This window comes from Sinohyriopsis cumingii, unplaced genomic scaffold, assembly GCF_028554795.1.
Source record: "Sinohyriopsis cumingii isolate HCF-2022 unplaced genomic scaffold, ASM2855479v2 utg000552l, whole genome shotgun sequence".
Classification (NCBI taxonomy): domain Eukaryota; kingdom Metazoa; phylum Mollusca; class Bivalvia; order Unionida; family Unionidae; genus Sinohyriopsis; species Sinohyriopsis cumingii.
Genome location: NW_028315908.1, coordinates 1,135,727 through 1,153,412, shown reverse-complemented (window position 1 = coordinate 1,153,412; position 17,686 = coordinate 1,135,727). Strand labels below are relative to the sequence as shown.

The 17,686-nt window shown below is 32.7% G+C and overlaps 2 protein-coding genes across 3 annotated transcripts in view; both read left to right on the top strand.

The window, feature by feature from the left end:
• LOC149773822 (uncharacterized) overlaps window positions 1-3,523 on the top strand; it is a 29,820-nt gene extending 26,297 nt beyond the window's left edge. Inside the window, exons 7-8 of one of the 2 annotated variants that reach the window (XM_089945990.1) lie at window positions 905-1,057; window positions 2,654-3,523. In XM_089945990.1, coding sequence (XP_089802116.1) covers window positions 905-1,057; window positions 2,654-2,813 — 313 coding nt within the window. In that variant the 3' untranslated portion in view covers window positions 2,814-3,523. The remainder of the gene's footprint in view (window positions 1-904; window positions 1,058-2,653) is intronic. The other variant, XM_089945991.1, reaches the window with a different exon arrangement.
• Window positions 3,524-16,429: 12,906 nt separating this feature from the next.
• Window positions 16,430-17,686, top strand: part of LOC149773821 (uncharacterized) — a 30,374-nt gene continuing 29,117 nt past the window's right edge. Inside the window, exon 1 of the mRNA XM_089945969.1 lies at window positions 16,430-16,956. Within this exon, the coding sequence (XP_089802095.1) occupies window positions 16,783-16,956 (174 nt within the window). The 5' untranslated portion in view covers window positions 16,430-16,782. The remainder of the gene's footprint in view (window positions 16,957-17,686) is intronic.

Genomic DNA, 17,686 nt, shown 5'->3' with positions numbered 1-17,686 from the left:
CTTATGAAAGGGAAATAGTGCCAAAGATGAGTAATCTTATGAAAGTGAAATAGTGCCAAAGTTTAATAATCTTATATAAGGGAAATAATGCCAAAGATCAAAAATTTTATGATGGGGGAAATAGTGCCAAAGAGCAGTTCTTTTATGAAAGGGAAATAATGCCAGTGCTCAGTAATCTTATGAAAGGGAGATAGTGCCAAAGATGAATAATCTTATGAAAGGGAAATAATGCCAAAGATGAATAATTTTTAAAAGGGAAATAATGCCAAAGATGAATAATTTCATGAAAGGGAAATGGTGCCTAAGATCAATACTCTTATGAAAGGGAAATAGCACCAAACCTCAAAGGAAGCATATGAATAAGATAGGATACAACTAAATACAAGGTATATGAAAATAAAGCTTAAAGTTGAATTGAATTAAAGCTACAATAGTAGAGAGATCTTTTTCTTCAATGTTTGCGACAAATTCTGTAAAATAGAGAGGAATGAGAAATTTTCCTTTTGGTAATAGTCTATACAGAAAAACCTGTCTTGAAAGACCACTGCTATGTGAGACCACCTGTCTTCAGAGACCCCATTCTCAATGCACAAATTTATTGATTGTATAGCATTGCAACCTGTTATGAGAGACCACCTGTCTTGAGAGACCATAATATTTTGGCAGATGAGGTTTGTCTTTCAAGACTGGTTCTACTATAATATGTTTATGCTAGGTCAATATATAGATATATGAATTTTAAAAATTGAGATGAATTTTAAGTACTGCAAGTCAAGGAGAAAAAACCCCACAAGAGACTTCAAAGTGGATACTCTCATTTCCAAAAGCTCTTTATTGGCTTTGCTCAGAAGCTTTAAAAATGCTCATGCCATCTTGCATTTTTATCCTTATTTTCTCTTATAAGGTGGCAGTTGAAATGGCGCAGCAGATTTCAGACCATGGATAACTATGATCTAGTGGGAAAGGAAATGACAGACAGAGCACTGCAGGCCCTCAGAGTATACTGCAGACATGATAGAAATGGTGCAATACCACACCATCTTAGACATAATACAAGGCATGAATAGCTTCATTTGTTATAGATTGTCACCTGCTTCAAATGCTAGCTACATTTTCATTTCCTTGAAACAAATCCAAGTGCACTCAGATCTGTTTTCTCGCAGCTGTAGCTTCAGCACAAATATCATATTGAAGCCAGTAGACTTTAGGAAAATATATTTGAGCATGTTTTAATTTTATTTAAGCATGTTTGGAAAGGAACTCTTATCTTAATCTTTTACAAATCTTTTAAAATGACATGATTAATGTGTTTAGAGTTAAAGCAAAGTGGTATTAGGTACAAACTGAGCTATTGGAATGTGAATTTTATTTTTATTGAGTTTTTTTTCTCTTTCAAAGTATAGAAGCCTACTTATGCAGTTGATGATGGGTAAATCTTAAAACATTACCAAGTTTTCACAAGGAGAACATTTCGATGTTACTTCCAAAGCTGATCCCTATTCTTATAATTCAGTGTGCATATGTCAGTAGAAAGATTCATACATGCATATAAACATACAAATCCAGATGATGAAAATAAAGAAGAAAAGCCTTCCCAGTTCTGATAAAACTTTCAAGGACTTTTAAGACATCACATGTTTTCTTTTTCAAGCTATCAAACCCTGTTTAGGAAACTATTATATAATTTGAGTGATTACTGTTTCATTTTAAATACAGGTATGCTATAGCAGAGCTTTATCTGAATGTCATTTCCTTATTCAACACAAAACGTCAAAGAAAACATGCATTTTTCTATTGCCTCTTAAAATATGTTGAACAAAGTTGGTGCAAACAAATAATAAAGAATAGATAAATCACATATCCTGAAGTTATTGATAGTTTATTGTTAATTTAAGATATATGGATGTAGTTAAGAGGCTAAAGGTCAGTGTTGACAGACATATTTTGAACAGTTTATTGTTTCTTTTGTGGATATTACATCTGTGATGTGTCGGTACCTTCAACTACCTTGTAGTTCCAATGTATTGAATTATTTGGCTATCCAAGCTGAGTCTGATTGTTACACTGTCATTAGGCATTATTTGTTCAACTTTTGTAATTGGAAGGCACAGGACTTGGTGAAAAATTTCAGAAAAGAACTCGAATATAAAGCACATCTGTTATTGATCAATTATTTTGATTAGTGCATGCACACTTATACACAACTCCTCCTTCCATGTTCCATATCAAAACTTGGAAATACATGTAGTTATTTCTGTTGTAGATGTACATTTATACTCACTTATCAGTCGAGTCAAACTGCAAAAAATAAAGATCCAGATCTGCTTTAGCTTAATGTGCCTGTGTGTCAGGGTTTATTTTATTTGTTCTACTGATTACTCCTAACAAACTGCATGAACCCAGATCTGCCAGTTTATTTGAATTATGCAATGGTAGATCTGTGTGTGTGCAGTTTGCAGTTGGACTCTGCTTGTAAGCAAGTATATACAGTATGTAAACTTTTCAATGTTCATGGTCAGGATAGGCAGGGGTTAGTGTTGGAATGAAGGGTTAGTGTTGGAATGAGGAGTCGGTTCCTAAAAACTAAGATATGTTGGAACATGTTCATGAGATGCAGACTTATAGCATTTGTTTTAATGTTCTTCATCAACAGGTTCCAGCAATTTCTAGCAGGTGCAGATCATGTTGGTGAAATAGAACAGGAAGAGCAAATCCAAGAAGATGGTGTTATACCTTTGCAACAGGAGATCAGTATTTATCTTGTTTTAACTATTTGTTGTATCTTTGTAATGTTTATTTATGAATTTTATTAATTAGCTAAATATATCTTGTTGGTCATGTTTATTTATGAATTTTATTAATTAGCTATATAAATATATATCTTGTTGACAAGAGATCACCTTGATGTTTTGAAACATGCTATTGCATATTTATAATGTTTACTATTTTAAAGTCAAATGATTAATATTTTAAAAATATGCATTTATGTCGGTCGTAAGGTATGTCAGTTAGGCCATGTATGTATGTATGTATCTATCTATCTATGTATCTGTGTATGTGTGTATGGATGGATATAATGTATGGATGGATGGATGGATGGACATGCTTTTGCTTATTTATAATGTTTACTATTTTAAAAATATGCATTTATTCCCATCTTAAGGTATGTCAGTTAGGCCATGTATGTATGTATGTGTGTGTGTATGGATGGATGGATGGGTGGATGGATATATATATATATATCTGTATGGATGGATGGAGGGATGTATCAATGTATATATGTATATATGTATATGAGGGTGATGGAAGAAGGTCAAGCACTTAAGGATTTTTATTCTAAACCTGTAGTGGAGAACTTTTCTAAAGTTTATGAAAAAAATGAAAGTATTCTGCTTTGTTGCACAAAGACAAGATGTAAAAAATGTGAATGGAATCTGTCCATTTGTTTCACCTTCCAGTGTCATGGAAAACGAAAGTATTTGAAATGGAATTAAGCAGATCAAATAAATTATATAGAAAAGAAGTGTAATCTTTTCCTTGATTCATTGTAGCTGCACAGAAAATGAAAAAATGGCATGGTAAAGGCATCAAGAATTGTTATAGTCGTAATCACAACTATCATTGCTATCAACTTCCTTCATTTTTCATTCATTTATAATAATGCTAAATATTTCACAATGGAGGTTAGTGTTAGGACTGGTCGGCCTGGTTTCAGGATAATGTGATTGGGTGGGACATCATGCTACATGTGTTAGGCATGATGCCCCAGTGCTAGACATCACTATAAACTGCCACACTGCAGACATCATAGCGATATGACTAAGAAATTGTTAAAGCTATGTTAAAAATCTAAATCACACACAGACACACACACACATATTTCACAATGGATGAACATTAGCAATGTGATGAGAGTTATATCAGTGACACAACAATCGACTCATAATGTTCTAAATTATTGCAATTAAAAAAGTAATATTATTGGGCCTGCATGCTTGGACTGCAAGTTTCAAAATCATGCAGAGAACCCGGTTACATAATTTACCATACTACTGACAATAACTGTATTGCAGTAGTAGCATGTTTCCTGTCACTGTGTGATTTGGATTTTTAACATAGCTTTAAAAAATTTACAGGCATTTTGCTCTGATGTCTGCAGTGATGCAGTTTATAGTGATGTCTATCACTGGGGCATCATGCTGCAGACATTTAGCATGATGTCCCACCCAGCCACATTTTCTGACACCATGCTAACACGAACCTTTTTATGTTGATTGCCTAGTGAGGCAGCTGTTAGTAGCATTTTTTAAAGTCTTTGGTATGACTCGGATGGTGTTTGAACCCGTGACCTCCCACATACGGTTTGGATGCTATAACCACAAGGCCACTGTTGTGGTCCAATAGTATTTTTCCTATCAGAAGTCATTTCTAAATCCCCATACTTCATCAGATCCACTGACCAGAAATGAAAATCATTTACAATAACCAATACCAGTATGTTGAAAATGAAAAAGTAAAAATAAAGATACTTTTTTGGAGATGTTTTCTAAGCAGTCATGTGTTTATAGGTCCTAGTTGGCTTACTATTCTTTCATCTAAAGTGGATGATCCCCTAAAACAGGGGTGTCAAACTCAATCGCTCAGCGGGTCAAAACTCAAATCACACGTAAGGTTGCGGGCCAAACAGGATAAACATTCAATAAGCGGAAAATTAAACCTTTTTTAAACATTAATATAAATTAAAACAGAAAAAAGTTTTAATAATAAAAAAATCATTGGCATACCCATTTTCGCTCTTATGCCAATTTGTCAGAGCTGGATGTTTGGCAAGGCTGCTAATTAGGGAATTTGATTTGCACTTTATATTGCAGGGCCATTAAAAAATATTTTTGCCTAAAATTCTCTCTCAGGCCGGATATAATTGTACGCTGGGCCTGATGTGGCCCGCGGGCCTTGAGTTTGACACATGTGCCCTAAAACATGTTACACAGCTCTAAATAAAGACTGTATTATACATAGTATGATCTGGAACATATTTCCTTGAAAGAATTCTTTGAAGATAAAAAATGGATAAAACAAAAGAAACTTGAGAAAATTTATTCATTTTGGCTAAAACATATTATTTTTAACTATCAGATAAAAAGTGTACCTTGGAATGAATTATCTTGAAAATAACAATTAAAAAATTAAAACCTCAGCATAATAAATGAATATTTGATACTGATTCAAATCTCTAGAAAAATAAATACAAGTATAATTAATTAGCAAAATAAAACTTTTGGAAGATATACCCTTGCCAAAATTGTAAACATGAAGTAATGCAAAATAGAAGATAAAGCTAAAATTTGCTATATATAAAATAAAAGATGTGATAAAAAGTATAAGATCCTTATTAAAAAGACAAACATGGTCAACATTTGTTACGTAACCAACATTTGCTAAAATTTCCCAGATTTTCTCTGGCTGTGCATCATGGTAAAGTTCTTGAACTATATTCAAATAAAAAATTTGTCTCGTTAAGTGGATGTCAATACACTCAACAAGAATTTGTATTTGGTTCACCCTTCAGAAGGTATGCACAAATCAGTTATGTCCATCTTGTATGTAACTGGCAAAATACTGTGAAAAGTCAAAACAAATGGTACGCAGAAACATACTTTGTTGATAATATCTGTGGTCGAATCTGTGAAGGCTCTTGATGAATAAACCATATGCAACATTTAAACAAGAGAATGAATCACATACCAAGACCGTTTGGTGAACTTAATCATTGACAAGTTACCCAAAATAACAAGTTAAATAAAGTGTCTTGCACAAATGGACTAACAAAAGTATTGCCTTTCGCGCTACAGGCAATGTTGATTTCTCATAATTCCACTCTGTAAGTTGTGTATTTATGATATTTTTAAAACATGTATCGTTATCTTTTGCACACACCCTTAGCTCACAAGGAAATAAACCTGTGTGTGAGTGTAATTTGGATTTTTAACATAGCTTTAACAAGTTTTCAGTCATACCGCTATGATGTCTGCAGTGTGACAATTTATAGTAATGTCTAGCACTGGGGCATCATGCCACATACATGAAATAAAGGTCACAGTGACCATCTTTTGATATGCATGTTATACACATATTGACAATCTGACACTAACAAACTTAACTGTAAATTTAACTAAAATCACTAAATATGAAATGCAGTCACATTTGCAAACTTTTGGTAGAAGGGGGATGCACTAACAAAGTGATGTTCACACAAGTTGGTGACACTGTAGCCAAAAGTGCACATGAAATTGATTTAAATGCAAAACTTTTAACCTGTGCAACAGATGAATGAATAGAACTGATGATGGATAGAATGTGTGTGTGTGTGTGTTTGTGATTTGGATTTTTAAGGTAGCTTTAACATTTTTTCAGTCATATTGCTACGATATCTGCAGTGGGCAGTTTATAGTGATTTTTAGGACTGAGGCATCATGCCATGGACATGTAGCATAATTTCCCACCAGGTCACATTATCCTGACACCAGGCCAATCATTCCTAGCATTAATCTCTTAATACTGAGTGCCAAGTGATGCAGCTGCTAGTACCATTTTTATACGTCTTTGGTATGACTTGCTGGGGTTCAAACCCGTGACCTCCCACATCTGAGGCAGATGCTCTAATCACTAGGCCACAAGAGTGGTCTTGGAAATAAACCTTCAAATAAAATAGTCAGGAATACAATGATTTTCATGACATGTGTAAGAAGGTAGTATCCAGTCTAGAAATAAAATTGTGTGAGGGATACTAAGTTTACCTCGAGGGAATTTGATCCATTTATTGGTAATGTCAACTGGATATTAGTTTTAATTCTACTTTCTGGTTGTTACTGAAAAGTGTGATGCTAATAAAATTTGGTTTCATACATGTAACTTGTAACTGCTAAGGAAACTACCAAAATGTGAATCCCAATGTTTTAATCATGACACCCAAGTTAAACTGTTTTCAATCTTACTTTCTTCTTAATATGTGAAATAGTGCCAAAAAAATTCAGATATATGAGAAACATTTGGCTTTTTCATTGTTCTCAAAAAGTTTATTTCACATATGTAATAAAGAACTTAATGTTCAAAAAGTTTATTTCTTATTGGTCATAAAGAACCACAAGTTCATAAAGTTTATTTCACATATGCAAAAAAGGAATGAATGTTTAAAAAAGTTTATTTTATGTATGTTATAAAGAACTGCAGTTCAAAAAGTTTTTTCACATGTGTAATAAAGAATATATTCAGAAAGTTTAGTTTTCATGATACAAAATACAAAAAAGTTACAAGTTCATAAAGTTTATTTCACATATGCAAAACAGGAATGAATGTTTAAAAAAGTTTATTTTATGTATGTTATAAAGAACTGCAGTTTAAAAAGTTTTTCGTATATGTAATAAAGAACATATTCAGAAAGTTTAGTTTCCTTATACAAAAATACAAAAAAGTACATGTTTTCGGCATATATATCAGTTTACACTATGCTATTATGATTTGTAATTATTTATTATAAGAAAAGAACAAAACACCCATTGGTTGAAGTAATTTTGATACGAATTGTTTACATTTTAACAATTTCTTTTATGTTGCGTTTACTTCTTTAATAGGACAGGATAAAATAAATAATATTGGCGAATCAGCCAAAACTTAAAATATAAGAGTGAGATTATGATTGTGAGATGCCAGACAGTGTATTTACATATTTTCAATGTATGGATGATACGCTTATGTGTTTTGAAGTAAATAACTGGACACAGAAAACGGGGTACAAGATGAAAATGCCATATACCTACATCCAGCAGAAAGCAAATTAGATCAAGATAATTTTCGTAATGCAGGAAAGGTTGAGTAATTGTTAAAATCAGAGTCTAGCACTGAATGCATTTAACGTGGCTGAAAAGCTCTTCACTTTTAGTGATGTGAAATTATGGGCAGCATTGTTTTTATATACATATATTCAATTCAATACAGACCTCTCTATTTCTTTGGAAAGGTCTTCTTTAATTCAATTAGGGACCTGTACAATTTAATTAGAGACCCTGTATATCAATTATAGACCTATCTAATTCAGTTAGAGATCTTTCTAATTGAATTAGAGACCTCAATATTTTGTCTGATTTGTAGGCCTTTATAACGAATTGCAGACCTCGGTAACAAAATTAGAGAGGTCTGTAACAGAAGTAGAGAGGTCTTTAACAGAAGTAGAGAGGTCTGTAATAGAATTAGAGACCTCTCTAATTCAATCCTATAGCTCCGAAATATTTTTGAATTGCAAGTACATGTATGCACTGTACGGACCTAGCACTCTGTCTGACAATCTTTTCACTGGGTTTTCTCCAAACATAAACTTTTAATCTTTGCTCGAAACAACTTTCATCACAAAAAATTATCATTGACTATTGGTTTCCAACTGTCCAGTTATTTCTCAATTTAAACCATGAAATACGTGATGTAGGATCCAGCGAAGACTTCATTGTTTGCTTTCTTATAGTACATCACCTTAAACATAAACTCTTTCATGCTCTAATGATAGTGATTTCAGGAACACAAACACTGACAGACTCGTTAAAACTACAGGAAACTGCTGATAATATTGTCAAACAATGTGATGAACAAGGCAAGAAATTACATTATCATCCCTTCCACTGGCAAGTTTTGATCTTACAGCATATTTCTCATATTCTTTGGATCCTCTGTTGTGAAGCCTTTTCAAACATTTCTGAATGTATAACCTGATATTCCATTCTTATCAGATATTTTCTACCACCTAAATCTTTCTTGGCTAATTGAATTATTGCCAAGTTCTGACCATTTGTCAAATCATTACTGTTACAAATGAAGTTTGTAATTAAAAGCAATGTGTTCAATAGTGCACATAGATACAATGAAGTTGAAATTGAACTTAATTCATGCAGTGACCATTTGAAATATATTTTGTTAAATGATGTCAACTTTTCTTGCTCAGGTGGCTTCTGACCTTTGACCTGGCAGTATATCTGTCAGAGAATTAGGAATAACATCACACCAGGAAAACCTTGTTTTGTCCAAAACATTAGTGTAGTAAGAGACATCCATTTATTGTAGAAGCTGTATTCACCATCTGACCCAAAGTCTTGAGGCTGAACTGAAGTTGCCCCAATTTTGCAAAACATCTTGACATTTCTTGCTCAAGTTAAGATTTTTAAATATTTTTTCTATTGCTTGTCAGGTAAAAATGATTTTTTTCATGGAAGATTCAACAGGAAGCAGGGATAAGTAGAAATATAACTTATTGTCACAATGTTATTTAGCCCTCTCCCTACATTATTCAAATATTTTAACATGACCCCAGTGTAGCAAAAATTGAGAGAGAGAGAGAATTACAGTAATCATTATATGTTTAATTAATTTAAATCATCCTGTGTCATTTATATATTTGCATAATTGTTTTTAAAATTCTATATTTTTCAGACGCATCGCACTTTCCCCAGCACAATTGTTACATATATCTGATTTAATTCATATTCATTTTAATTTAATTGTTTGTCAGTTTTAAATTTTTTATTCTATTATATGCTGTTATAATGTTATAATATTATTCACTGGAGATATTTTTCCAGAAAATCAGTTGACCTGAATCATCCTTTTTGTAAACACCAGGTGTTGATCTAAAGCCATACCTTGTTTCAGAATTTGTAGCAACCTTCGTAAACAAATTCTATTCTATTTTAAAATGATTGGTTTTTGTCAGGGTCATTTTTGGTGTATGTGACATAAACACGATCATGTGACCCCCCCCCCATTTTGGTTTTGCAATTCCGGTTTTTCCATTACTGCACATTTGTTAGTTTTAATACAGATGCATAGAGAGAGATTTCTCAGTTTTGGGCTTTGTACACTGATGTAAAGTTATTTTGTTATAGCCATATTTTGAGTTATAATTTTCTTCAGATCAGTTGGATTTCATAAGGATTAATTCTTTTTTCTCTGGAAATATTTTGAGGAGTGCTCACACAGAAATTTTGGAAAGACATTGCTTACAAATTTAATTTGGATTTCTAACACTGGAGTGTCATTATTTATATTTCTGCAAGGAACTGTAAAAGACAACACAGTACAGACTACAGCATACGTCATCATCATCCATCTTGGATTTTCCATCAGAATTCGAACTTGAAATTATTAGAACATTGGACATTGAAGTAATTCATTAGCATAGTCCGGTGTTGGCCTCTTTTTAATTTTGTACTGTTAATAATTGTTGCTTCCTTTGTCTAGATTTCGGACTTTCCCACCCAGTTTCAAAATAAAGAAATCGTCTGTTTATTTTTGAAGCATGTTGCCTTACTCTTACCACTTCTAACGAACATCCATTTCAGACAACACCGGCATATTCCAAAGCAGATAAAAGTTGTTTACAGTTTACATAAACTTTACCTGCTAAGTTTATGATTCAAAGAAAGTAATAAAACCTTGAAATTTCATTCAAAGAATATTTCCTTATCTATTAGGAAATTTTAAGGATTTCCTCAAATTTGAGGAATTCTGAAACTATTTTCCAAGAATAATTTTTTTCTCCATGTGTTATATTTCAAAATTAAAGTGTTTTTGTATCCAATCCACTGTTTCTACATCAGACAAAATACTGACATTGTCTATGTATTGTAAAGAAGATAATATAACATCTTAATCTGAGGAGACAAAATGAGAATTTTATTGGAGTCTGGGACCTGATTTATCAATTTAGAGCTGGTTTTTTTTTTACAGTATGTTCATCATTTATTCTGCATTCAGTGATGTCCTACTTCTTATAGGACTGAACATATTTACCTGGCTTATTGCCTTCAATTTAAGGTTGAAGATAACATGTTTCTGCAGCATTGATCTCATGATTTGTTACTTCAGTCATTTTGGTTCGCAGAGGCAGCGTAAGTGTACTATGCACACGTGTAATCTAATCAAAACTAACAAAGAGAGAAGTTCTTATTTGGTTTTAAGAATGTTAGGTTTGGAAGCCTGGAAAAATGATTTAAAGACTTCTTCTAATTGTTAAGAGAGGTCTGTAATTGAATTCGAAGAATTCAAGAGATCCATACTTCATTTACAGACGTCTACAATTAATTTATGGATTTATTAATGCCAAATTAGAGAGGTCTCTAATTCTATTAGTGAGCTCTGCAGTTGAATTAAATAGCTCTCTTATTAATTTATAGAGGTCTCCAATTGAATTAGAGTGGTCTCCGATTCAATAGTAGACGTCACTAATCATTAATTTAGGGCTCTAATCGAAACAGAAAGGTCTAATTGGTATAAAGAGCTCTCAAAGTAAGTTGTAGAGGTCTCTAATTCAGTTAGAGTCCTCTCTAAAGAATTAGAGAGGTATGTATTAGAAACAACATCGAAAAGAGGTCAGATGATGAAAATCGTTCTTTGTCAGACGACCGTGGTGTGTGGGATACAGCTGCTGGTGCATTCCCAAAATCATACTATTTTCTGTCGGACAAAGGTGATTTGAGCATGATTCTTTTAAAATGTTAACATTTATTGCACCGATAAGGTGATTTCATGTTGTCAGAGATTTCATCGTACTTTAGTAATAAAACGTCAGACTCCTGTGCATATCGGTACTATAAATGTTAATTTATAGTACCGATAAGGTGATTTCGTGTTGTCAGAGATTGCATCATATTTTATTGATAAAACGACACGGGCTCGTATCGTTGCTTACAATTGACCTGTCATACCTATACTATATAATAACTACACGGGAGGGCACTTGTCTCCTTGCTCGCGCGACCTATTTAAGAATAAACGCTGATATTTCAAGCTACGCTTTGCGTAGCTTAATCCATTTATTACTGATATTTAGCTCAGGTATTCGACTGTATCCCTATCAAAAGTTTGACTTAATATCTTACCTTTAAGGAATGCCAAATCATTTTCCCAAAGTACCGCTCGACATGGCCCGCTTAATATGCAAAAACAACGCTCAGAATGGAATACTACATTCTCATTGGCTAACTGAAAATAAGTTATAAATAAATACAGGACGTCATATTCTTTTAACCAATGAGAGGACAGTGTTCCATTCAGCGCTTTGTTCTTGCATATTAAGCGAGTTTGTTCTCAAATGGGTCGCGTGAGCAAGGAGAGAAGTGTCCTACCTTGTAGTTATTATGTAGTACATTTATGACAGGTCAGTTTTAAGCAACGATACGAGCCCCTGTGGGTAAAACGTCAGACTCCTGTGCATGCGCACACAGGGTCCTGCTAAATACTGCTTAGCCCGACTAAGCCCAACAAAGTCACAAAAGCCCGACAAAGCCACACAAAGCCCTGCAAGTCAAATGTGTATCTATATTGTTAATTATAGGGATGAATAAATTAACAAAGCCGAAAGACTAATTTTCAACATATTTATGCAGAATTAAATGACCAAAAATTGGGCGACAGGGTACAAATTCGAAATCGAATAATGACAAAGTAATAACAAAGTCTGACAAATTCATACGTAAAATGTTTATTACTTTATATATTTTTCATTTAACTAATTATCGAAAGAAAATGCAATTTTTCAATATATCCTAATCACGCAAAGCCAGACTAGGTCATACAAAGCCTAACAAATCCTCACAAAGCCTGATAGAGTCATAAAAGTCATATTAGACAAGTGTATTTATATTGTAAATTATATTGACGAATAAATTAGCCAAACTGAAAGACTAGTTTTCAACATAGTTATGCCGAATTAAATAACCAATAACATTTGGCGGCAAAGCTCAAATTCGAATAATAAGAAAACCGTGTGTAAAATGTTTATTATTTTGTAAATTGTTCATTTGAACGATTATCGAAAGAAAATGCAATATGTCAATATGTCCTAATTATACAACGCCTAAAAAGCCACACAAAGCCTCACAAAGCCCGACTGAGTCGTGCGCAGTCATGTTACAAAAATGTATATTGTAAATTATATTGACGAACAAATTAACCAATTTGATGGACTAGTTTTCAACATAATTATAAATAATGATAAAGTACTGATAACGTCTGGGAAAAAAAACATTTGAAATGTTTGTTATTTTATAAACTGGTCATTTGACTGATTATCGAAACAGGTTAACAACTCAACAAACCTTTCGATGTTTCATAAAAAAATGCATACACAGCCTGACAAAGTCATACAAAGTGATAATAAAACTGTACTATTTTTGTATAGTGTTTTTACTGCATAAATTACAAAGAAAAATGTTGGATTTACAACGCACACTATAATGAATGACTGGTAATTGGGAGACAAATTCCAAATTCACTGCATCTCAGAAAAGGCATACAGAGCCTGACAATGTCTTAACTGGAATGTTTATTATTTTAAAATGTATGTACATGATAAACTACCGACATAATGAATATTTTTCACACAGGTAAAAATAGCATAATATAAATGTGTATAACTAAGGGTAGCACGGTCCTATTCACCTACTTGTGATTGTAACAGGCGTTGACGCGTGTTAATGGAATACAGTAGCACTTCACTACCATATGCCGTAAATTTTATATCAACAGTAAATAATTTCCAGTATTGTAAGTTTAAAAAGGTTTCTATCATTGTACTAATTTAAAACGATATTTAAAAAAATAATCATCATAGACAAAGCAAGCATTTTCTAATCCTGTTATATTTATTGATATAAATTTTGTATCAACACTATATATATTCCGAATATTGTAAGTAATTGCGATGTATTTGCCCGTCGTGATCCTGTCAGTTTTTTTCCCTAAACACTTAACATAGTTAAATATTTGTTATTAATTGACAAGAGGATGTTTCACTGTCAAACAAAAGGAGAAAGAGTAGAATTAATAAATAAGAAAATTCAACCTCCATTTGGGAAGATATTTGTATCAACTTATAATAACCGTGATAAATATTTTTAGAATGTTACAATATTGTACAAATAATGATAAGAAGACGATGTTTGAGAAAATGCATGCTTTAATATTTAACGTAATTCAGAGTGGTTATGTATGTCTTTGCGCGTCTTTGCTGTGTTTAGAAGGACCGATACGTCTTGGAGACGAAACTTATTGGGCGCGACACTGGCCATAGCCAAAGAAACAACGCGATACTAATTGGAGCTGGTAACCGCGAACACTTTTGTTAAGGGGCATACAAAAACAAAATAGTATTTTCTTGATATCATTTGGAGAAAAGAATAATTATCTTGAGAAAAAGAAAAGAAAATATTTCATCAAAAAATACGATTCAAGGTCCCGAGAGAGAAAAATAAATTGGGCTGCATAAAAAACATTAAAATTGCTCCAAGTAACCGACAATATATCATTCGTCATAACGGTATGTATACACTTCCCTTGGGACCTATCTAAGGTGTTCATATAATCAATGATACAGAGTTGCAATACCGGTCGACACAGTAAGGTGAATATCTTGGTTACGGGGCATGTAGTTAAGGCTTTGTTGATGTTGTTGTTGTATCTTAAACCTATTATATGGTTTTAAAAATCGATTATTATTAATTCATTTTTAAAATATCCAAAGGTTGCTCTCTCTCTTTCTCTCTTGACCAAGAATATCAAGAAAAGGGCAAAAATCCATGAAAAGACGAAAAATAGAGGATTTTCGCTTGAGAAATACCACAATGTCTCTGGACCTATGAAAATACCACTCGTTTTGCAAGCCTCTCTTCCTTTTAATGAAAAATTTATACATTTCCTGGTATATCATTTATTAATTTATACTTTTCGTGGTACAGCGTACATACTATACATAAATTCTGCTGATACACCGTTTTCTAGTCAGAAACGTGTGTCTTTAAATCGTTTATAAATAATCAAAACCACATATGTGATAAAACACAACCTTGCCTTACCTCGGCTGGGCAGTTACAAATATGTACTTATCACAAATAAAGGAACTAAAGTGCAATTAAGTCCATATACAGCACAAGGCCGGTTCGTTTTTTCTTTTTCGAGCAGAAACACTAGGCATTTTGGAATTTAAACTTAAATAAAATGTTTGTTAAATATAAATAAGAAATATAATTTAGAGAGATGTAAATATATCCAATGAAGCTAACACGGAGTAACTTTTTTATATATTGATATACCAATATTTACATGTCCCCTAGTATAAATAGGCATCATTTGGCATGTTACATGCTTTTAATTGGTTTATTATTCAAAGATATACAAGTGTTAAATTTTGGAGGCTTACTTTTCAAGTTAGGAATGATAGCAATACTTTCTGTGATGACTGCGCATGATTTTATCTGCCGTTTTATGACAATGTCAGCCTGTGTGAAAAATAGCCATTTCTGGCGATAATTTATGGAATACATATGTGTGTGTATATATATATATATATATATATATATATATATATATATATATATATATATATATATATATATATATATATTAAAAACAACATTTTAGTTACGATTTTGTCAGGATTTGTGTGCCTTTGTTATGCTTTGTCAAACATCGACACACTTGTTGAGTTTGCCAACATATGTTTGATAACTCAATAAGACGTACTTAAAGATACGGCATTTTACTTCTAATGTTTATCCAAGTAACTCATAAAGTACAAAACATTTAAAATATGATTTTGTCTGACTCTGTTATTATCCAAATTAATTAATCTCGCAATTCGCTGTGTATTAATTGGGTACGTGTATAACCCTAGTCTTTCGGTTTGTTTGATTTATTCATCACTCTGATATTGTAACATAAATACACTTTTCTAATATGACTTTTCTGGCTTTGTGTACCTTTGTTATGTTGTATCGAAGATAGACAAAAGTAGAGATAAAAATTGATAACTCGTTATAACATGTATTAGAAAATTGCATTTTCTGTCCATTATCAGTCAAAAGAACAACTTATAAAATAATAACAAACATTTCAAATATGATTGCTTCAAGATTTTATCAATACTTTATCATTGTTTGGTAATTATTTTGGCATAATTATGTTGAAAACTAGTCTTTCAGTTTGGTTAATTTATTCATCAATATAATTAACATTATAAATACACTTTTTTAATTTGACTTTGCATGGTTTTGTGAGGCTTTGTCAGTCTTAGCAGTATTTATTAGGATCGCACACACACACACACACACACACACACAGAGTTGTAAAAGGTCCAAATGTGCAAGAAGAGGGTCACATAGAAAGGGTCTGCTACTAATTTTAATTTTAATTTGTCAGAATCTATATAGTTAAAAGTTATAATAACCTACTATAATGTCGGCAAATACTTTTTGGTGCCTTCATACTTCACACATTCATTCTGTGTACGTATCACGAATCGCTAGCTGTCAATCAATTACGACCGAGTAACTTCATTGCATGAAATCTGCTATACACATAAAATATAAATGATAAGTATAAAAATCACTTCAGTATAATTTTATTTTAGTTTGCTTTTTATCATTATTCAAAGACATTCAAATCATAATAGATTTGTCTTCATGAGTATCATGGTGAAAATGTGTGTATTTCGGTTTTTGAGCGTATCAAGTGATCATAGTAACCAGCTTCCTCATGCGTTTCTCGCAGCAAATAAATATATATCAGTAAATAAGTCTATATTATAAGTATAAATATAAATATAGTAAAGCCTACTTAAATGAGAGAGAGAGAGAGAGAGAGAGAGAGAGTTTATGCGTGTCAGTGTTTGAGGGCCAGATATTTCATGCCACAGATTGTAGAATTTTACTATAACACCGTTTGCACTTTCGTTTCGTCGCTAACATGAGTTTGTCAGCACTGTTGGTTATTTGTGGTTGTTTTTGCTCTGTAACCTCCGATTTTATTGATCATTATGCCACACTAGGTGTCTGTAGAGATGCTGAGACGGAAGAAATTGAAGCAGTCTACACTTATCTTATGGAACTGTTCGACTCAGAGAAGAAGGGGGAGAATGAGGTCAGTGGCCTAGTAGGCTATATTGTCGTGACTTGTTCTTTAGACTTTCGCTTTCACTTGCTTATTTATTTGTTTGTCAGTTTGTGTTGTAAGTCTCTACTTATTTTGTCATTAACTTGGTTGTAACTGAGAATATCAATGACATCTAAATCCATTCTGTCAGGGTAGTTGCGGATTTACGTGGAAGTCATTTCTAAAGGGCATCGCCTTGTCATTTTTTAAATTTTAAACACTATAATATTGCGGTTTGCTAGAAATATATGCGAAATCATTAAAGGGACTAAGGGGTTATGGGTCAGTGGGGGTGCAGAAGGGCTGAGGTGGGGGTGGGTAGTTAATTATTGGGGTTAAAACTATCTATGTTCGGGATATTGTTCAAATTTACTTTCAATTGCCGTCCGATTTACAACTTGAGCTATCCAGTCATAGCTTTTAATATATTGATCCTGTCTCGACCAAAGGCTGGTAAAACAAAAATACATACCTGAATAGGCCACCCATCACTTTTATGTAAAGTAAGCTCTACGTGGTCAGATATATCCACTTTGGTAGCTCTCTTAATTTTGTCTTTCATCCAATTTTCCAACGACATTTTAATTTTTCTTTATTTCATGGAGGAAAAAGCTATTGCATGATGCATGCACGTGGAATTAAATCCGCTGCATAATCCTAATTAAGTTAGTTCAGACATTACACGTTCCCTTTATTGATATAAAGACATCTAGTCACC